At 52.5% G+C, this 21,903-nt stretch overlaps 1 protein-coding gene across 1 annotated transcript; it reads left to right on the forward strand.

The window, feature by feature from the left end:
• Nucleotides 1–448: 448 nt before the first annotated feature.
• SNRNP70 (small nuclear ribonucleoprotein U1 subunit 70) lies at nt 449–17,913 on the forward strand. The gene is made up of 10 exons (XM_084861417.1): nt 449–683; nt 1,447–1,603; nt 3,695–3,757; nt 3,863–3,917; nt 7,134–7,198; nt 7,553–7,615; nt 8,366–8,447; nt 11,527–11,628; nt 16,970–17,057; nt 17,131–17,913. The coding sequence occupies exons 2-10, from the start codon at nt 1,457–1,459 to the stop codon at nt 17,786–17,788; spliced, it is 1,323 nt and encodes a 440-aa protein (XP_084717543.1). The 5' UTR covers nt 449–683; nt 1,447–1,456; the 3' UTR covers nt 17,789–17,913.
• The last annotated feature ends 3,990 nt before the right edge of the window (nt 17,914–21,903 follow it).

The raw sequence follows: 21,903 nt of genomic DNA on the forward strand, positions 1-21,903 counted from the left end.
CCAACAGTTTCCTTTAGTCGCGTGCCATATTCCTAGAGGCCAAACAGCGCCTAGCACGCAGGAGGCGCTCAGTGAGCAGTGACTGATTTCATAGACGAGACGCCCCAATGGCCACACTAGTCGCATAGGGACTCTTTGTCAGCAGGCGGAGGGGTACTTTCAAGTACACCGACGACTGCCGCATGCGCGCAAGATCCGGGAAGTGTGTTAGGGAAAGGGGCGGGGCATCGAGAAGAGTCTCGCGGAGAGAAGCGGTTGGAGTCCAAATCTCCAGGCGCCGGAGCGAGGGCTCGGTGCGGCCGCGCGTGCGCACTGCGAGCTCCAGCCGGCCGCGGCGAGGGAGCGTGAGGCGCCCGGAGGCGGGGCCGAGGCCTCGCGCTTGCGCAGACCCGCGGCGGAGCCGGATCCCGACGCGTGTGGGCGGCTCGCGCCTGGAGCGGCGCGTGCGCAGCGCGGCGGCGGAGGGATTCGGGGCCGGCCCCACATCCTGCGCCGCCGCGAGCCGAGGCCGCGCGGGCTCCTCAGCAGCGGTCTGGTGCGCGCGCTTGGCGGGCGACGGAGGCAGCCGGACGCGGACGCCGCTGGGGTCGAAGCCGGAGCCATAGTCCCTATTGCTGAGGGGCCGCCGCAGCCGCCGCGAGCCCCCGGACCGTCGCCGGGTCGAGGAGGGCGCCGCGCGGCGGGTGAGTGTGCCTGAGGGGCCTTCCCCGGGTGCGGGGCTGCTACCCCAAAAGCCCCTGCGGGTGGGGTCTGGGTCCTTTCCCCGCGGCCGGGCCTCCTCCCCCGCCGCCGCCACAGCCACCTTTCTGCACCCCTTACCCAGCGTCCTCTGGGCGCTCAGGCCCTCTCCCCGCAGCCCTCCCGCGGCCCCTTACCCACAGGCCCTTGCGGTGTGTTGCCTTTTTTTTTTTTTCCTTCTCTGTCTCCGCGGTGTCCCGGACCCTTACCCACAATCCCGTTCGCCTGTGGGGGGCTTGGGCCCATTACCCACAAGCCCCGGCTCGAGGGCTTCGCTAAGGACGGACCCTCTCCGGTTACCGGAGGTTTCCCGCGACCCCTGCACGTCCGCTGAGGTACGGGACCCCGGCCGCCCTGCCCAGCCTCCCTCCTCCGGTCCCTGGCTTCCTCCATAGCCTCCAGGAAACCCCACAGCTCCCTACTCGGGGACTCGGAGACTCACTGCTTAGAAAAACCCTTTTTCGGTTTTTGTTTCCCTCCCGGGCTTGCTGTGCCCTCACACAGCCCTCTTCCAAGAACTTGCCTTCTCCTTTCCATTTATTTTCTCTTCTCTGTGGCATAGGGTCGCTCAGTGCCCTGACAGAAGCGATTTTCGTGCCGAGATCTTGCCCCCACTTCCCTCTGTTCTCGGGGGTGAGGCCTGGGAGGGGTTCGCTTCAGCCCCCGGGGCCCACCCTAACCCGGAGGCCGGTCCGCTTTCGCCGGCAGACTTGGCAAGATGACTCAGTTCCTGCCGCCCAACCTCCTGGCCCTCTTTGCCCCCCGGGACCCCATCCCGTACCTGCCGCCCCTGGAGAAGCTGCCACATGAAAAGCACCACAATCAGCCTTACTGTGGCATTGCGCCCTACATCCGAGAATTTGAGGTGAGTTTTGGGTTCTGGGGGTTGGGGTGGGGGGTCTGGGATGTGGGAGCCCAGTCTCTGGCCATTTGCTACCCATGTGGATTTATTCTGATACTCAATTTTTTATTGATTGCGGAGAGGAAGGGAGAGAGAGAGGGACATCAGTGATGAGAGAATCATTGATCGGCTGTCTCCTCATGCCCCCTCCTTAACGACTGAGCCACAGCCTGGGCATGTGCCCTGACCAGGAATTGAATTGCGCCCTCCTGGTTCAAAGGTCAGTGCTCAACCACTGAGCCACACTGGCTGGGCCAACTTCCTTGTCTCAATGGGGTTGGTAATATACCCCTTGGGGTTTTGTGAAAATGCAGTCACTGGCAGTTGGATGTCCAGGCTTTGGAGTCGGTGGTCCTTGGCAGCTGAGTGACATTGGGCAGGTGATGCATCCTCGTAGTGTGTTTTCATTTTCAGCAAAGGGTTATTGTTACTTTTTTTGGAATATTGATGGGCAGTTAACTGCAAAATGTGTGCTACAAGGCTTGGCAGTCAGCAAGTGTCCGTGTTTGTTTTTACCGTTTTTGACAGGCGCGAAGGGTTGGCGCCGTGTGGTGGAGAGCTTAAGACCGTGGGCTTGAAACTTACTGCTCTGCACCTTCAGGATAAACACAAACACAGCCTAGATTCCTGGTCTCTTTCTTTTGTAAAATTGGGGTAATAGCATCCGCTCTTCAGGTGCATCAGAGCACACCTGAGCAATGTGGCAGGAAGCCAGAAGTTGGAGAGGAAGATTCTGGCAGGGAGGGGGAGAGGGCGGCGGGAGGCGGAGAAAGTGGCAGAGCTTGTTAGCGGAGAGAGAACAGAAGATTGGCTCTATCGTGGGGTTTGCCGCCCTCGGTGAACCGGACACGGGGAATGTTATTAGCCAGTTAAGCTACTTTAATGGCTGCAGTCCAGCGGCACCCTCTGGTGATGCGGTTACGCGCCAGTTATATTTAATGAGGGGGTGAGACCTGCTGGCCCCAGGGGTGTGCAGTTGTCTGCTTCTGAGCACTGTACTGGCGGGGCCTTTGGCTTCGGGCCTGGTCCCAGTTTCAGTCTGGATGCTTTTGGTCCATGCAGAAACATTGTTTCTTAGTGTTTCCTAGCATTTTATTTTATTATTTTTATTATTTTTTAAAATATATTTTATTGGTTTTTATAGAGAGGAAGGGAGAGAGATAGAGAGTCAGAAACATCGATGAGAGAGAGTCATCGATCAGCTGCCTCTTGCACACCCCCTACTGGGAATATGCCCGCAACCAAGGTACATGCCCTTGACCGGAATCGAACCCGGGGCCCTTTAATCCCCAAGCCAACGCTCTATCCACTGAGCCAAACCGGTCCCGGCTGTTTCCTAGCATTTCAAAAGAAGGCATATGGCCCTGGCTGGGGAGCTTCGTTGGAGCATCTTCCTGATGTGCCAGGGTTTCGGGTTCCATCCCCTGTCAGGGCACTTACAGAAATCAGCCAATGGATGTGGAATGGGTGGAACAGCAAATCGATGCCCTCCCTCTCCCCCAAAATAAGTAAACAAAATAAAAGACTACGAAATAGAAGAAGAGAATTTTTTATTATTGTATAGGTAAAAAAAAACGCTCCCCTGTCAGATTGCTGTAGACCTGTGAACACTACTTCTGATTTCTGTGCTTCTCTCTCTTTTTAAAAAAAAATATATATATTTTATTGATTTTTCACAGAGAGAAAGAGAGAGGGATAGAGAGTTAGAAACATCAATGAGAATGAGAGAGAATCATCGATCGGCTGCCTCTTGCACATCCCCCACTGGGGATGTGCCCGAAACCAAGGTACATGCCCTTGCCCGGATCGAACCCGGGACCTTTCTGTCCGCAGGCTGACGCTCTATCCACTGAGCCAAACCGGTCCCCGCTGATTTCTGTGCTTCTCTTAACACAGACCGGGAACAGTTTGCCAATGGCAGTGGTGCCACTCCCCTGCCTCCACTGGCCTGCCAACTGTCCCTGTTTGCTTGCTTGTATGTGTGGCCGAGATGCTCTTACTGCTTTGCCATTTCCCGCAGTCCCTCCCACCTGTCACCTCTCTTCTCGTCCCCAGGACCCTCGCGATGCCCCTCCGCCGACACGCGCAGAAACGCGGGAGGAGCGCATGGAGAGGAAGGTATGTAACCGCCTCCTGGCCCTGCCTTTTGTGTCCCTTTCTCCGGGCAGTCCTTGACACGAGGGCACTTTTGTCTGCATTTAATTTCCACCTTTCTCCTGGCAGAGACGAGAAAAGATTGAGCGGCGACAGCAGGAAGTGGAGACAGAGCTAAAAATGTGTAAGCCTCTTTCCTTCTCCCACATCTCCTCTTCAAAGGTCAACCCTGAGAACCTGTTTGGGGAAAGTAGGGCTGTTGGTTCACGTCTTAGCCCCCCGCTGTCAGGCACTATGCTCACTGTGGTCCCTAAGCGGGAGAGGGGAGGAGGGCTGGCAGGAAGGGAGAGCGGGTGCCTCGGCTGCGCATTGGAGGGGCTGCCACAGTCCAGCTGGGTCTCGGGCTGAGGAGTGAGGGCCTGGCTGGTGACATAGTCCTGGCTCCACCTGAGCGCCCTGACCCTTGGGCTGGATGTTCCATCCCTTCCAGGTACTGGAATGGGAGCTTTGGGGGAGAAGAGCCGTTTACCAGATTTCACAACTTGGGATGGCCCTTTGTGACAGCGAGTGCCGCCTCCTAGTGAGGCTTTGGGGGACCACTTCACCCCAGCCTTCTTCCTGGGAGGGTCCTCAGGGAGCTTCTGCACATGTCTGACCTTCAAAGACTTGGGTCTACCTGACTCAGCCCTGACTCCCTGCGGCTGCCTTCTCTCTGCCCAAAGGCATCCTGGGCACAGGGTCCGGGATCCCCCTCTCACCAACCTGGCCGTTTTGGGGTGTTTTCTTTCCTGGGACACGGCCATCCAATTTTGCAGGACAACAGTTGTTGCTGTCCAGTTTTTTGTTTAAAAATATACTTTTATTTCCTGGATCACATGATCTCACACATCTTGAGGAAATAATGAACAACGTAAACTGATGAACAAAAACAGACCCAAAGAAAGAGAAGCAGCGATCAGACTGTCAAACCTCAGAGGGAAGGGAGGGGAGGGTGGGGGTAAGGGGGAGAGATCAGCCAAAGGACTTGTGTGCATGCAGATGGGCCTAGCCAATGGCCATGGACAACAAGGGGGTGGGGGCGTATGTGGGGAGGGGTTTGGGGTGGGAATGGGAGGATGAGGACAATTATGTGATACCAAAATAAAAAAATAAAAAGTATCCTTATAACCCGGCCAGTGTGGCTCAGGGGTTGAGCATCAACCTATGAACCAGGAGGTCACGGTTCTATTCCTGGTCAGGGCACATGCCTGCAGTTCAGGCTCAACCCTTTCTTGCATGGGAGACATGCAAGAGGCAGCTGATCGATGATTCTCTCTCATCATCGATGTTTCTCTCTCTCTCTCCCTTCCTCTCTGAAATGAATAAAAACATAATTAAAATAAAAGTATATATATATACTTTTATTGATTTCAGAGAGGAAGGGAGAGGGAGATAGAAACATCAGTGATGAGAGAGAATCATCGATCTGCTGCCTCCTGCACTCCCCACACTGGGGATCGACCCTGCAACCCAGACATGTGCCCTGACCAGAATCAAACCTCAGAACCTTCAGTCCACAGGCCTATAACCAGCTAGGGTTGGTTATAGTTTTTAAAAGGTCCTTATTAGAAACTAAAGTGGTATATCTGTGGACTTGAACCCCAGTGGAGGGTGTGCAAGAGGCAGCCATCAATGTTTCTCCCTTTCCCTCTCTTTCTAAAAACATCAATAAAAAAAGAAATTTTCTAAAGTCACCTGGAACTTAGTTTGTGTTCCCCTCTCACAGGACACGGATCTTTGACTGTTCTGGCTTCTTGTAACACAAACTGCCTTCCTGAGAAGCCAGTGCCTGGGGTTCAATGGGGGCCTGCTGGTCAGGACATCTGGCTGTGCAATCAGGTTAGGGTGTAGAGTCAGGCGTGGTCTCTGCTGCTCCTGCTCTGACATGCCTCAGGGCTTATCAGCTGTCTAGCACAGTATCCCATATTATGCATTTAGTATGAGTATTCCTTTTCTCATTTTCTCCCAGAATGTGGAAGTCCCGTTAGTAGCACTGTGTGTAGAAGAACCGCTGTCTGTGCAATGGGCAGGGTGCTGTGGGGCCTTGGCAGGAGTCCGTGGCCATTGTGTGTGCCGAGGCTGCCGTACCTGGTGGAAGGACTTCTTCCCAGGCTTGGCCCGTCAGAGTGGCCTGTGCCAGTGGTTGGCAAACTGGCTCGTGAGCCACCGTTTGCCACTCTGTTGACTAATGAGTTTGCCAACCACTGCTAGGAAAAAACACAAAACATTTAAAAGAATATATTTCATTGATTTTTTACAGAGAGGAAGGGAGAGGGATAGAGAGTTAGAAACATTAATGAGAGAGAAACATCGACCAGCCACCTCCTGCAAACTCCCACTGGGGATGTGCCTGCAACCAGTGCACATGCCCTTGATCGGATCGAACCTGGGACCCTTCAATCCGCAGACCAACGCTCTATCCACTGAGCCAAACCGGTTTCGTTTAAAAAACATTTTAATAATGTACTGAAACCGGTTTGGCTCAGTGGATAGAACGTTGGCCTGCGTACTGAAAGGTCCCAGGTTCGATTTCGGTCAAGGGCATGTTTGATGTTTTTTTGATCTCTTTGATGTTTCTAGCTCTCTATTTCTCTCCCTTCCTCTTTGTAAAAAATCAATTATATATATATATATATATATATATATATATATATATATATATGTATTTTAAAAAGCTTTAAAAATAAAACAGTAATGTACTAACGTATTTAACCTGAAGTCAGAACTTCTGGGTAAGGCTAATGCCTTACACAGTGGTCAGCAAATTCATTAGTCAACAGAGCGGCAAACTGGTCTATGCCATTGATTTTGTAATAGTCTGGCTCTTGTCTGTGGAGATAGTTGTTCCTCAGCGGCCTTGCGGTAGTAAGGCAGGGAGAAAGAATCAGATTAACCTCCTGTGAGCTCTGATTGCAGCCCTCGGTTCTTCCCTGGTTCTTCCCCGAGGCTTGCATGTTCCTAAACGCCCACTCTCGGCCAAAGAGGGTTGCTTGATCTCCGGTCTCCCTTCGGGCTGCAGTTTCGGGCTGTGCCAGAGGAGGGCAGTGTGGCCCTATTGGTGAGGGAACACGGCTCCTCCAGGGCTCTCAGGCTGCCTCCTCAGAGATAGATGCCCAATCAAGTTGAGGTACAGCTGAGAGGGACAGGGCCTTAGGGTTTGTAGAAGTGGCAGGCTGGCCCCATCTGTTAGGAGAAGCTTGGAGTCCCTCTTTTCCCTCCCACATCAGCTTACACCAGCCACCTTGTGAAGGCTGCTGTGCCTCCGGGGAACCAGGTCTCCAGGTCACCAGCTGTCTTCCGTAATGGCCTCTGTCCGTCTGTCTGTCTCTGTCTTCCACTGACACCTCATCTTCTCGTGCAGGGGACCCTCACAACGATCCCAATGCTCAGGGTGACGCCTTCAAGACGCTCTTTGTGGCCAGAGTGGTGAGTCTGAGGCCTGGCGCCCAGAGGAGTCTGGAGTCCGGCTGCTGGGAGCTGGGCTGGGACAGAGGCAGAGGCCAGTCCCAGGGATGCTCTAAGGCAGGGGTCTTCAAACTACGGCCCGCGGGCCACATGCAGCCCCCAGGGGAGTCTGATCCGGCCCGCCAGGTTTTTTGGGCAGTGAGCGCAGCCAAGGTGTTACAGTAGGAATTAGTAGTTCATATAGTCCGGCCCTCCAGCTCTCTGAGGGACCGTGATCTGGCCCCCACTTTAAAAAGTTTGAGGACCCCTGCTCTAAGGGCTCAGCTTTGAGATGGCTCACTCCTCCCACTTAACCCTGCACCTCTCTCCCTGTAGAACTATGACACGACGGAATCCAAGCTCCGGAGGGAATTTGAAGTATATGGACCCATCAAAAGAGTGAGTGGACTGGGGCTGGGCATTTAACCCTTTGCACTCCGCTGTCCCCTCTCAGGGGACATTGCAGTTTATTAGTGATTACGGGGAATTGAGTTAATTCAACGCACGTTTCGCAAAGTAGCGTCGAGTAGCTGGTAGCCAATGTCCAGAATGGTTCGGAGTGCAAAGGGTTAAGTGGGGAGTGTGGAGGGAGGGGAAGGCTGGCTCCCAATCCACACACTGACTTTGTAGCGGAAGCACCTTTTAAGAAATGGTGACTCCTTGTTGGTTTCGAGCAGGGGCGGGTGAACTGCCAGCTCACTATCTGTAAATAACGTTTGTTGGTGTCCAGTCAACCCCATTACTGTGGTCGGTCGCTGCTGCTGCTGCTGCTGCTGAAATGCAGAGTTGGGTCATTGTAACACAGACTGTGTGGCCCTCGGGGCCAGAAATACCTGCTGTCTGGCTCTTCATAGAAACATATGCCGACTCCTGTTTCAGAGCAAGACTTTCTGTTTCCCTGAAATTTCCTCATTTAATTTCAACATCACTTAAACATTCTGGGAAGTAGTGAGGGTTTGAGGTCATCCTGCACATAAACTGCTTAGCCCATTACCGTTAGAGGGTCAGACCCTCTGGGATCTTGAAAGACAGACGGTCTGAGGCATCTGTCTTGGGCATCACCCAACCCAGGGCCTGACACGCGGGCTGTGTGGTTGATGGGCTGAGGTTTTCCTTTTCCTGAGATAACCTGCCCGCCCGGCCCTCCAGATACACATGGTGTACAGCAAGCGGTCAGGAAAGCCCCGAGGCTACGCCTTCATCGAGTACGAACATGAGCGAGACATGCACTGTGAGTACCTCCCTCGAGCCCGGCCCTCTGACCCTCTCTCTGCTGCCCCAGCCCCTTCCGGTGTCTGTTCCCCACTCCCATCCTGCCAAACCTGACATTAGCAATGTCCTTTCTCCTCCTCCCTCTGTTCTCTAATATATCTTTTTTTTTATACATGTATGTGTTTAAAAAAGAAATCCCCCACAGTGTGTGTGTATGTGTGTGTGTGTGTGTGTGTGTGTGTGTGTGAGGACCTGGGGAGGTAAGTGTCACACGTTGAACCTCGGGCAAGGAGGGACCTGGGTGGGGGTTGGAGCCAGCTGACGGTGGGTGGAGGGGCCGGATTTCCGGGAAGCCTCTCCCCGTCCCCCCACTGGATGGGGCAGCCGGGTTGGAATGAGGACTGGCCTTTGAACCAGCCTTTCTTCCCTCCAGCAGAGCTGGGGCGAGGCTGCCCGGCCCTCCGCCTCCCCACCCTGGCCCCCACCCTGTTTCTCAGCGGGCAGCGGGCCGGTAGGCATGCTCAGCGCCTGCCCCCACAAGTCCAAAGCCCCCCTGAGGCTACAGCAGCGTCCACAGGGGCAGGGATGGGCGGGTGGGGGCGGGCGTGGCTGCGGCGTGTCCAGGGGCCGCCATATTAATTGACTGTTCTTATTGTCACTGCAGCCACCACGCAGCTGGCTTGCAGCTGATGCTTACGCTCCCCTTACAACACCTCAGTGTATGGTTGGTATAAGGGTTTGTATATGGGTAAGATCACTCAGCACCGCACACCAGCCCAGCGTAGCCAGGCAGCTTAGGAGCAGCGAGGCATCCCTCCTCCCATCCCCAGCCACCCCCTCAGGCTCCCTGCACCCACAACCTTCTCCTTGACGGGTGCCCTTTGGTCCCTCCTGACCCCGATCCACACGCTCTCGATCTTGCTGATCCAGGAGGGGAGGAGGAACCCTGACGGGAAAGGCAGCGGCCTCTCGGTCTGGGTTCCATCCCACCACTGGCTGACCTGCTTCGTGATGTCAGCGGCTAGGCGGCGAGAACAGCGACGAGGGGCTGCTTGGGGACAGGGCTCCGTCGGAACCCTTCCCCCCTCCGCGCCCTGCCCTGTGCCTTCTGCGGGGCCTCCCTGTGGCCCTGCAGAAACTTTTTGGTCGTTAGACTTGGGGTGCTCTGCCCCGTTCCTGTCTGCCTTCTCATGGTGAGGCCTCGAGGGGCTGTGTGCCCCATTGTTCTCCAGAGTGCATGGAATTAGGGACTGGGGTGTGGGAGGGATCGAGTGACAGGCTGCAAACAGCTGATGGTGGTGTAGACTTCACTTCAGACCCTCACTGCCTAGAGACCTAAGAGAGGGAGAGAGAGAAGCCTAGAAGCACACACGTCACACGTTTCCTTGCTGTTATTTGGGGTTGGGCCTCTTCTGGGGTTGGGGACACTGAACTAGAACAGGGTTCCTTTGCTCGACTGTTCCTGGTCCTTAAATCCCTTCCCTGACTACCCTCCTCCCCAGGGGTCACGTTGGCCCTCCTCAGGTCATGGGCAGCGCTCCATCTCCTGGACCCGAGGCTGCCCCTGTGCCAGCCGTCGGGCTGAAGCAGGTTGGGGGAGTGTTGAGTTCCAGATGGGAAATGGCTCCCTGTGCTGCGGGGGAGGGCCGTGTGCCTAGGCTAGTAGCATGGACTACGGGAAGGTGAGGGTGGGCGGGTCTGCCACGCCTCCAGCCTTCTTCGTAAATGTGAGCGAGATACAGGCCCAGGCTCCCAGCTCCCCGACTTGATGTAAATTCTGGTGTCCCTCTTTCGAGGCCTCCCTAAGGTTTTTTGGGGTCCACCACTTCTCTGCCTGTTGCCAGGTGGTGCAGGAGATGTGGTTCTCCCTCTCCGTGGTTCCCCCGAACCCCCATTTCCCCGCCCTGTAGCTTTAGCTGGCCCTGTGGGGGTGGGGTGGGTCGGTGCGCTTGCTCAGGTAAGCTTGGGGGCTCCAGGTAAGCGGTCCCGTGTCCCCCCCCGGGAAGCCCGCCTCCACGCCAGGCCCCCAGGAGTTGCCGGGCCCCCCCCATCCCGCTCGGTTTGGACACCCGCAAGGCCGGCATCGGTAAATGGCACCTTTTTCTCTTCCTCTGGTTGTTATTGGGGGGGAGCGGGCTGGGGCGGGGCAGGGTATTGTGGTTGGTTGAGGTGACCCGGTAGGCCAGGGCTGGGGGTGGAAAGGGACTTTTTTGGCCTTCCCTACAGCCTGTGTGAGACAGGCCGGGGGCCAGGCCTGCCCTTTGCTGTGCCCTGCCCAGGAGCGGGATCAGCCTGCCTGCATCTCCCCCTCCACTCCCATCCTTCCTGAGGCCCAGGCTGGGTTGCCTACAGCGTGTGTGGCCCTGGGTGTGGAGGGAGAGATGGGGGGGCCTGGGGTTGGGGGCAGATCAGTCGTCTCAGGTAAGGCAGGAATGTTCGGCAGCACCGCACGTCTCCCATGCCTCCTCCACTCCCCCCTGCCTGCTGTACGGGGCCCCCCAGGCCCCCAGGCCCCGTGGGAGCACCGTAACCTGCGCTCTGCTCCCTGCCATCTAAAGGTCTCTCCATCCCTCTGGTTCATTTCTGTTCTGATGTCGTTCCCTCCACACTCACCACCCCTCCACACGAAAAATAAAAATAAACAGAAACCGGTGTGAACGGGGGTGCAGAGCGGCCTCTGGGCCTCCTCCCCGGCATGGTGTTAGGGTGCATGCCTGGGGGCGCGGAGGCCTCCGCACGGCCGAGTCCAGCCTGAAGTTAACCTTCGGTTTCTTTGCAGCGACTGTGGCCACCTTGGCGAGAGGGGGCTGCTCTGTCATCGGGAGCAGAAAGGGGTGGAAGCCCGGGGTGGTGGGTGAGGGGGGTCTTGCCCCCCCAATGGTGATTGGGGGGTGATAAGGAAGGTGTGAGATGGAGCAGGCCCCTCCCTGATGGGGGAGAGGGTTGGTCTGGCTGTCAGTTGCCTGGCTGGCTGGTGGGCGTGTGTGAGAGTGTGAGTGCCTTGATGGGACAGATGGGGCTGCTGCCTGGCTGGGCCCTGTCCTGACTAGAGGACCCTCTGGGGTCTCCTCCCCGCCCCCTCCCCACATCTGTTGCAGCCGCTTACAAGCACGCAGACGGCAAGAAGATTGACGGCAGGAGAGTCCTTGTGGATGTGGAGAGGGGCCGGACCGTGAAGGGCTGGCGGCCCCGGAGGCTGGGTGAGCACATTTGCCCGTGCTGGGCTCTGGAGGCTGTGTGCTTGGCAGCTTCGTTCTCTCCTTTTTCTTCTGTCCCCTCTTCTGCTTCCTGTCTTCCCGTCCTCTCCTTGTTCCCCTGAGGCTGCTCACCTCCTCCTCCCTCTCCACGTCATCCTCTTATCACCCTCACATTGCTGGTGTTCTCTTTCTGGGTTACTGAGTAGGAACAGGGGTGCTGGCCCGGAGAGGCTCGTCTGGGACCAAATGCCAGTTTGTACTTCTTAGCTGGTGGCTTTTTCCTCTTCCTGTCTCAATTTTCTCATCCTGGGAAATGCTAATAATCTCAGCGTTCACTGAGCTCAGTCAGTATCACATGCCCAGCTTGACAAGTGGCATGTGGTGGGCCTTGTAAATGTCATCATCTCATCCACTCGCTCTCTGCTCTTGCTCATCCATTCATTGGTTCAGCACATGCTTATTTGATCGCCAGCTGTGTACCAGGCTTCTCTAGTCAAGAGCAAGACATGCATAGACAGCTCCTGCTCTCACAGCTTCCTATATTCGGTCCCCCTCATTGTCTGTTTCTAATTGTCATTCACACTCTCAGCCAAGGTCAGTTTGTTTGCAGTTATCAGTATATTTGAAGGGGCCTGTCAGTATAGAATCCTGAGGATCTTTTGGAGCCCAGAGACATGACGCCAGTGGCCTTGGCAGTCACACCTTAAAACTGGAAAGAACTACCTCTGGCATCTGTGCAGCTGGCTTCCGCCTTGTTCGCTGTCCATGCAGACCTGTCTTTTCTGTGTCTCCCCACACTGGCCCAGTGTGGCATTCCACAGCTCCCTGCTCTACACCCAGTCCTGAATGAATCGATGCACTTGGGGGTACGTGGCTCTGATTGGCTCAGCATTGGGCCTGGCCCTGGGGCTGAGCGTCTGCCATCCAAACATGTCTGTTAAGCGTGTTGATTCCTGCGAGAGTGAGTGACAGCTCTCAGAGGAGATGGCCTTTCCTGGGTAGACGCCCCAAGTGGGTCCAGTACCCTCTGCTCTTTTTAAATATGTATATTATTGATTTTAGAGAGAGAGGGAGAGGGAGACAGGGAAGGAAACAATGATGAGAGAATCATTGGCTGCCTCCTGCACACCCCCCACTGGGGATTGAGCCTGCATCCCGGCATGTGCCCTTGGCCAGAATCGAACCTGAGACCCCTCAGTCCGCAGGCTGACGCTCTATCCATTGAGCCATATCAGCTAGGGCTACCCTCTGCTCTTATTCCTGCCTCCCAGTCTGCTGTCCTCACCCTTGACTTGCCTGTGCTGGGTAGACCACTCATCTGCTGAGACTCTGAACTTGGTAGACTGGACAGGGTCTTACCTGCTCTCTGGTTTCTCTGGGTGCAGTGGATTCTTCAGTCTGATACTTTCTGTTGTGGAATCCCAGAATCTTTTCGTTTGGTTGGCATTCAGACTTTCTGATGGTGATACCTGGTATCTCCTGACCCAGTATACATATGTAAATAGGTATTTACACATGTATAAAACCTGCCCAGCCAGTGAAGCTCAGTGATTGAGTGCTGACTTATGAACCAGGTCATGGTTAGATTCCTGGTCAGAGCACATGCCCACGTTGCAGACTTGATCCCCAGTGTGGAATGTGCAGGTGGCAGCCAATAAACGATTCTCCCTTATCATTGATGTTTCTATCTTTCCCTCTCCGTATCTGAAATAGTAAAAATATATATTTTCAGATATGCATACAACCCAAATATTATGAAGTAATTATCTTTTCCGTATGCAGTGCATACTAATACTTTATACTATAGTCTGTTTTGTGTATGTGTGTATTTATGATTATATGTACTGGTTGTAACCCATCAAATTGATGGTGTGAGCCGAAACCGGTTTGGCTCAGTGGTGGAGCGTCAGTCTGCGGACTGAAAGGTCCCAGGTTCGATTCCGGACAAGGGCGTGTACATTGGTTGTGGGCACATCTCCAGTAGGGGGTGTGCAAGAGGCAGCTGGTCGATGTTTCTCTCTCATCGACGTTTCTAACTCTCCCTCTCCCTCTCTGTAAAAAAATCAATAAAACATATATTTTTTTTAAATTGATGATGTGATCCACTGCTAGGCTGAGACCTGAACATGGAAAACACCAGCATATTCTGCCCAAACTTGTGATGTACCAGGTGCCTGGTCCGTTGCTTGTCTCTATTGGAATGCCTCTGATGGCCAAGCTGCCTCTCTCCTTTTTCACCCTCGCTACTGCGTCATTCTGCATGTGGAGCTCCAGGCTGCTTCACTCCTGCACCGGGCCTGTGAAGCCCTTTAGCTGCCCTTCAGTTCTAAATGAGAGCTTTACTGAGGAGAGTAATCTTGGTTGTAGGTCCTTGCTATTTATCACTTAGAATATTTACTGTTGTGGGTATTACAGATGCCCTACCCTCTTACTGCGCCATTGCCCCTGTACCTGATTCCTGCCCTGCCCCAGGCCTTCACCACCTATTGTCTGTCCTTAAGTAAGTCATATATGCATGAGTGGAGGGAAACAAAAGGGGGAAGACTGGGGGGGGGGGGGGGTCTGTAACAGTGTCAATAAAAAAAGTTTTAAAAGAATAAAATAAAATAAAATCTTTGGCTAATCTTTTTCTGTCCCCCCTCCCCTCTTCCCTCTGAGATTCGTCAGTCTGTTCTATATTTCCATGCTCTGATCTATTTTATTCAACAGTTTGTTTTGTTTTGTTCGTTAGATTTTTTTCATATATCAATATTTTGCCTTTTTTTTTTTTTTTTTTTTTTTTTTTTTTTTTTTTTTTACTTTTATACAGAACAACAAACTAGGCTGCTTTTTTTAAAATCTATTTTGCCTTTTAGATTCAGTTGTTGATCTGTATTTGTTGCAATTTTGTTGTTTATATTTTTTATCTCCCTTTTCGTTTTCTTAAAGAATACCCTTCAGCGTTTCATATAATACTGGTTTTGTGTTGATGAACTCCTTTATTTTTTTCTTGTCTGTGAAGCCCTTTATCTGTCCTTTAATTCTGAATGATAGCTTTGCTGGGTAATCTTGGTTGTAGGTCCTTGCTATTCATCACTTAGAATATTTCTTGCCATTCCCTCTGGCCTGCAAATTTCTATTGAGAAATTAGCTGATAGTTGTATGTGCTCTCCCTTAACTGCTTTTCTCTTAATGCTTTTAAGATTCTCTTTGTCCTTAACCCTTGGCATTTTCATTATGATGTGTCTTGGTGTAGGCCTCTCTGGGTTCCTCTTACTGGGATTCTTCATGCTTGTCAGTCTATTTCTTTCACCAGGGGAAGTCTTATGTTATTATTTTTTAAATACATTTTTATAGATTTCAGAGAGTAAGGGAGGAGGAAGGAAAGGTAGAAACATCAGTGATGAAAGAGAATCATTGATTTGATGTCCCTGCATGCCGCCTACTGGGGATCAAGCCTGCAACTCAGGCATGTGCCCTGACCTGGAGTTGAACCCATGACCTCCTGGTTCATAGGTCATTGCTGTTACTATTTCTTCAAATAGGTTTTCAATATGTTGCTCTCGCTCTTCTGGCTCCTCATAATGTGAATATTGGTACATTTAAAGTTGTCCCAGAGGCTCATTACACTATCTTCATGTTTTTGGATTCTTTTTGCTATTCTAATTGGGTGTGCCTCATATTCCAAATTAATTGTTGGTTTGATTCTTGGAATCTCTTCTGTTGAATCTCTGCAAATTATTCTTTATTTCAGTTAGTGTGTGCTTAATTCCTGACTGGTTCTTTTTCATGTTTTGACTTTCTCATTAAGCATTTTGAAAGTCTCATGATGATCCTTGAGTAACTTTATAACCATGGTTTTTAACTCGATATCCAGTAATTAGCTCTCTTCCATTTATTTCGTTTGTGGCATGTTTCTTTGTCTGCAGTTTGGATGCTTTCCTGTGTGTGTTTCTGAGTATTATGTAGAGCCGCTGTGTCTCCTGGAATTGGTGGCGAGGCCTTGGAGGGTAGGCGTGCTGTAGACCCAGTGGCTCAGTCTTTCCGGCCACCTGAGCTGGGCCCTCCGGGTGCCCCTGTGTAGTCTGTGTGCTAAGGACTGCTGTTGGCATCACTGGAATTGAGCTCCAGGCCAATTGGTTGTGAGGACCAGCTGCTTCTACAGTGGAAGAGCAGGTGTGCAGGAGACACCCGGATGGAACAGGACCGGCTTCAGTGGGGCTTTGGCGCTCACTGAGTTGTTGTGTCGCTGTGGATGTGCAGAGATGTGATCTCGTGTGGTCTGAAGCTGTCCGCTGAGCATTTGCTGCGGGGCCTCCTGGAAGGGGCAGTCAGCCATGCTGGGACCATCCAGCAGGAGCCACAGAGAGGTCTGAGGATGGTTGCTACTTACATTGGGCTCGTACAGTGCCTAGCGCGGCCTTTTACTGAGAGGTTCGGGCATGCTGATGCCAGCTGCTTGTTTCAGAGTTTAAGCCTGAGCCCAGACAGACCATTCATATGGAAAAGCAGCTGCACCCCCAGACAGCTGTGGTGGGGCTGCAGATTGGATTGGCGGGGTCTCAGGAGATCCCGAGGGCATTGGGAGCAGTGTGAACCAGGCTGATGCAAACTCGGGTGTGGCTGCCGGCCAGCTCGGCAATGGGGAGGTCCCAGCCCATGAACAGGGACCCCTGGGATTACCCCCTGCGGTGATGGCAGATCATCTAGTTCCTCCCCCAAAGCTGCCTGGTGCTGGGTCTCAGAGAGATTGCTTTCGAATAAGTTTGTGCACTGGCCCTTTAAGAGGAACACCTGGGTCTCTAGCAGCTTCTGTGTCACTCAGCCACAATAGCTGCTGGTTTTTTCAGTCAGAAGTTATGGGGACTTCTCCCAGCTCTGGAACCCTGCGCTGAGGGTCCGGTGTGGGGCTTCTGCAGCTGACATAGCCCTCTTAGTTAAAAAAAAATGGCACATGTGGGTATCGGACCAGCTAGTTCTGTGCCTCCGCCCCTCCTACCAGTCTTGTACTTTCTTTACTTCTCTAGTTGTAGGACTGCCATTCAACCACCTTTCAGGCGGTTCTAAATGATGGTTGCTGTGAGTTTAATTGTAGTTTTGATGTGGTGGTTGGAGGGGTGAGTTTTAGTTGTAGTTTTGATGTGCTGGTTGGAGGGGTGAGTCCTGGCATTTACCTGTGCCGCTCTCTCCGTTCTCCTTGCTCTTGGCCACTCTAAGAGAACGCCTAGCAGTGTCCTCACGGGACTTGGCCCAGAGACACCAACAGAGATGGTCCTTCCCTTGGCTCTGTGATACGTCCCGTTTCCGATCCTTATCCTTATCCACATCCATGCCCAGGCTGACCTGTCCCTCTGCCCACCTCCAGGCGGCGGCCTCGGTGGGACCAGGAGAGGCGGGGCTGACGTGAACATCCGGCATTCCGGCCGCGACGACACCTCCCGCTACGACGAGAGGTGAGATTGGGCAGGTGGTCTCCTGGGAGGGGTGGCTGCGGGGGCTCCGACACTCACCTCTGCCCTCCTCTAGGCCGGGCCCGTCCCCGCTTCCCCACCGGGATCGGGACCGCGACCGCGAGCGGGAGCGCAGGGAGCGGAGCCGCGAGCGCGACAAGGAGCGGGAACGGCGGCGCTCCCGCTCCCGGGACCGGCGGCGGCGGTCACGCAGCCGCGACAAGGACGAGCGGAGGCGCTCCCGGGAGCGGAGCAAGGACAAGGACCGGGAGCGGAAACGTCGGAGCAGCCGCAGCCGGGAGCGTGCGCGGCGGGAGCGGGAGCGCAAGGAGGAGCTGCGCGGTGGCGGAGGCGGCGGCGACATGGCGGAGCCCTCCGAGGCTGGCGATGCGCCTCCCGACGACGGGCCTCCCGGGGAGCTGGGTCCCGACGGCCCTGACGGTCCCGAGGAGAAGGGCCGGGATCGTGACCGGGAGCGACGCCGGAGCCACCGGAGCGAGCGGGATCGGCGCCGGGACCGAGACCGGGACCGGGACCGCGACCGCGAGCACAAGCGGGGGGAGCGAGGCAGTGAGCGGGGGCGGGATGAGGCCCGCGGCGGGGGCGGGGGCGGCCAGGACAACGGGCTGGAGGGGCTGGGCAGTGACGGCCGAGACATGTACATGGAGTCCGAGGGCGGCGACGGGTACCTTGCTCCGGAGAATGGGTATTTGATGGAGGCTGCCCCTGAGTGAAGAGCCGCCTGTTTGGACGTGTTCCTGCCCCCTGTTGCTGTCATCCTCTAAGTTTGCCGTCCATGGTAGAAGTCTCCTTATTTGTTCTGGGTTTAAAAATAAAATTAATTTCCTGTTAATGGGCACCCTGGTTTCTTCACTTATCTTATGTCTTCCCTGAAAGGATGTCACTTGACATGTTAACCCTCCTTCGGTGTGTGGTCCAGCACATGCCTAGAACTTGAACTTTATGACCTAAGGCTGGGGATATCCCAGCATATAACCAGAGCTGTTTCAGATGGGATGCGGAAATCCTCCGTAAAAGTCTTTGATCCCTGTGTGTGTCTCCCTCTTTTTTTAAACCTTCCACACATAACCCTGGCCCGGGGGGAAGCGGTGGGTCCTAAGCATTTGATTCTCAGTGGAAGCTGCACCTTTGTGTGAAAGGGAAGCTCATACGAATTGGAGAGCAGGAAAAGGGTGAAGGAGTGAAACGAGAGCAAGACACATGGAGGAGATTAGGTGGAGCAGAAGCCCACACCGCCAGGATGGAAAATGGCCTTCAGGTCATTCCACTGTTTGTCTTGCTACTAATGACAAGAAACGCATTTCACAGCAGTTGAGATTTCAACACATTTCTGGATAAAAAATGAAATAAGATGATGAAGAGAATCCTTGTCTGATGGTCCCATGAGAGAAAATCCAGCCTTTTTTTTTTGTATAAGATATATTGATTTTTGCAGAGAGGAAGGGAGAGGGATAGAATTAGAAACATGAATGAGAAAGAAACATCCATCAGCTGCTACTGGGGATGTGCCTGAAACCAAAATAATGCCCATGATCGGAATCAAACCTGGGACCTTTCAGTCCATAGGCCGATGCTCCATCCACTGAGCCAAACTGGCCAGGGCAAGCCAGTCATTCTTCCTGGACTCTAGAAAGACTCACAGCTCTGAGAAGGGTAGGAGACAAGGTGGCATTTGCATAGTGGTGCTTGTTTCAGCACTCGAGATGCACGGAAGCTTGGCAGTTGCTGCCCAGGGTATACGAACTCGGACCTACAAGCTTGGCCTGATAACCCAGAGGCAGCCTGTCCCCTACATCTTACCGGCATGCTTTCTAACTGCTTCGGTCTCTATGAACATACACCCAGAGATCACAGGCATCTAAAAAATCCTGCAACAAGAAACCACGAGATAAAAACTGGTCCCAGGAGAGACAACTTTGGGAATAAAAGAACCAAATACGTCTAATGAGTATATTTTCATAGATACATAGGATGCGACTAGACTTTGGGAATTGGCTGTGAAGAATAGCCCATTTTGGACTAGTTTGGCACAGACCAGTTATAAAGGCTGGACGAAATATATGAAAACAACTTGTGAAAAGTATTGGGGGGCCACCAGTGTCGGTGAGACTTGAGGCAGTCGGATCCCCAGGAAAAGGAAAGCACACAGGTGAGACTTGCTATTTTCCTGGCCTTTTCCTTGACATTGGCCAGTTTATGTGGGGGACCAGACATTGAAAATGACATGACAGCTCTCCCTGGGCTGAGTTTACAGAGGTCGGACCAGACAGCTGGGGTGTGAGGGTAAAATTTCCATACGGGGTGTTAGCTCCCACATCTGCATACAACCTTCTGTTGAGGCGTTTGCCAACTCATAAGCCGCTCATTGTCATTGCAAGACTCGAGGTGTTCATCAGAAAGCAATAATGGAGGGCCCTAGCCAGTTTGTCTTAGTGGACTGAAGGGCCTGCAGACTGAAAGGTCCCAGATTTGATTCTGTTCAAAGGCATGTGCCTCAGTAGCAGGCTTAGTCTGCAGCCCTAGCTGGGGTGTGTGTGAGGTAACCAGTTGATGTGTCTAATATCAATGTTTCTGTCTCTCCCCCTCCCACTCTCTAAAAATCAATGGAACAGTGTCCTGGGGTGAGGATTAACAACAAAAAGTAACGGAGGTAAGGGGCTAAGCAGAGATCTCTGCAGCCATGTCATTCTGGGGGTCAGAGGTTGGGGTTCTAGGCCTGCCAGAGCAAGTACTTGTCCCCGGAGTGCCACAATATTGAAGTAAGGCTGCAAGTGAAATAGGCCTCCTTGGGATTTAGGTGATCTGCCTGCCAGGAGAGAACAACCCTCTGGGAGGTGGAATTCAGAATCTCCAATTTTTAGTACACAATGCTCAGCATTTACTCAAATTATCAGGCATGTTGGAATTACTGTAAAACCAAGAGAAAAAACAGACAATAGATCTGGGCACGATTCTGATGTTGGGAGTTCTCAGAGATTGAAATAACTATATGTTCACAAGGAAGAGAGGGAGAATTTTACCAGTTCTGGAATCTTTAAAAATAAATAAGTACAATGTAAACTTTAGAACTGGAAAACACCTGAAAGAATTTAGACAACCTTCCTGACACATTCCTGTTAACACGGAGTGCTAGAGAAATAAAGGTTAGCTGGAAGAAAGAAATCTCATAATCTTTTTAGATAGTTAAGAGTATACTTAAAAATGAGAGATTTACAATGCAGACAGGAGCTTATGGGGTGTTCTGGGAGATGTGTGACAGGGAGGCCGGCCCGTTCTGGAGGCCAGGGTGGGCTTCCTGGAGGAAGCAGCATTAGCCAGAGGGGCGGTGAAGGGGATGCTCCAGAGCCGGGGTCCACAGGGAGGGGCGGGGAGGGAGAGTCAGGCCACCAGTGCAGCGGGTCCTGGGTGTCGCAGCACGGAGGTGCAGGTGCGAGTGTTCCGGGCAGAGGGCACAGCCTGTGTGCCGAGGGCCCCTGGGAAGGCATGTGGACATTCTTTTTGTTGTTGTTTTTATTTTTTATTTTTAAAAATTAAACATATGGACATTCAAAAAAAAAAAAAAAAGAGAGAGAGAGATTTAGCCCAGCCAGTGTAGTGCAGTGGTTGACCATGGACCTGTGAACTAGGAGGTCACAGTTCAGTTCCCTGTCAGGGCACATGCCCGGGTTTCCGGGCTCAATCCCCAGTAGGGGGCGTGCAGGAGGCAGCCAATCAATGATTCTCATTCATCATTGATGTTTCTGTCCCTCTCCCTTCCTCTCTGAAGGCAATAAAAACATATATATATATATATTTTTTTTAATAAAAATATATTTAAAAAGAAAAAGAAAATGAGAGTTAAAAGAGAAAATGACCCCATTCAAAAAAACCAGTTGAGAAAGTCCCAGGATGGCAGTTTTGTGGAGAGCACTCCGTCCAGATTGGGGTCAGAGGACTGAAGTTTCCAAGGAGTTTTCGGCTAAAAAGAAGACTCGGTAAGATGCCTGTTGCGATGGAAAGTTGGAAAGAAATTGAGAATGTAGTGGAAGAAACGAAAGTAGATGAAAATCACAGGGGAAAAACACCACCACACAAGCCATAGCTGATTTTACTCAGTGTCGGCCCACAGACTGAAGGGTCCCGGGTTTGATCATGGTCAAGGGCATGTACCTTGGTTGCAGGCTCGATCCCTGGCCCTGGTCAGGGCACTTGTGGGAGGCAACCAATTGATGTTTCTCTCACATCATGTTTCTCTCTCTATACCCCCCCTTCCCACTGTCTGAAATATCAGTGGAAAAAATATCTTCGGGTGAGGAATAACAAAAATCCAAGCTGTTCAAGAAAGAAAATGTAGTCACAGAACATTACTTGGACTCTGCAGTAAACAATAAGTACTTATTGACATAATGCAAGCTCTTTATTGATTGATCTGAAAACTGGTACCATGGGAAGAGAGGGGACAGGTTGTAAAGGCAGAAAATCAATATGTAATATATTACTAACAACTGGAATTAAGAAATAGCAAGTTACTTAGATACAGAAGCAACTAGCACATTAAGCCCCTATTAAATTGTTGCCTCTTGCAGTGGAGAGAGGACTGGTTGGTGGTTTGTATTATTAGCTCTTCTCTGTATTATTTATTTTTTAAGTTTAGTTTTCATTGTTGACAGTATTACAGATGTCCCCACCCACCCCAGACCTTCACCTTACTTTTGTCTGTGTCCATGGGCTATCCATATATGCATATAGGTTCTTTGGTAACTTGATTTTGTTTTTAAATTCAAGTAGATTACTTATTAAAATAGAAAAAGAGACACTATGAAGGAGAGATGTGTAGACAAACTTGCAA

The sequence above is a fragment of the Pipistrellus hanaki genome (assembly GCF_964339955.1).
Source record: "Pipistrellus hanaki genome assembly, chromosome: 15".
NCBI classification, from domain to species: domain Eukaryota; kingdom Metazoa; phylum Chordata; class Mammalia; order Chiroptera; family Vespertilionidae; genus Pipistrellus; species Pipistrellus hanaki.

What these genes read in the sequence shown, in the direction of transcription:
- SNRNP70 (XM_084861417.1), top strand. Translation starts at nt 1,457, where the DNA reads ATGACTCAGTTCCTGCCGCCCAACCTCCTGGCCCTCTTTGCCCCCCGG. An exon ending in CCTACATCCGAGAATTTGAG is followed by an intron (nt 1,604 to 3,694) that starts GTGAGTTTTGGG and finishes TCTCGTCCCCAG; the next exon opens with GACCCTCGCGATGCCCCTCC. An exon ending in ACCTCCCGCTACGACGAGAG is followed by an intron (nt 17,058 to 17,130) that starts GTGAGATTGGGC and finishes GCCCTCCTCTAG; the next exon opens with GCCGGGCCCGTCCCCGCTTC.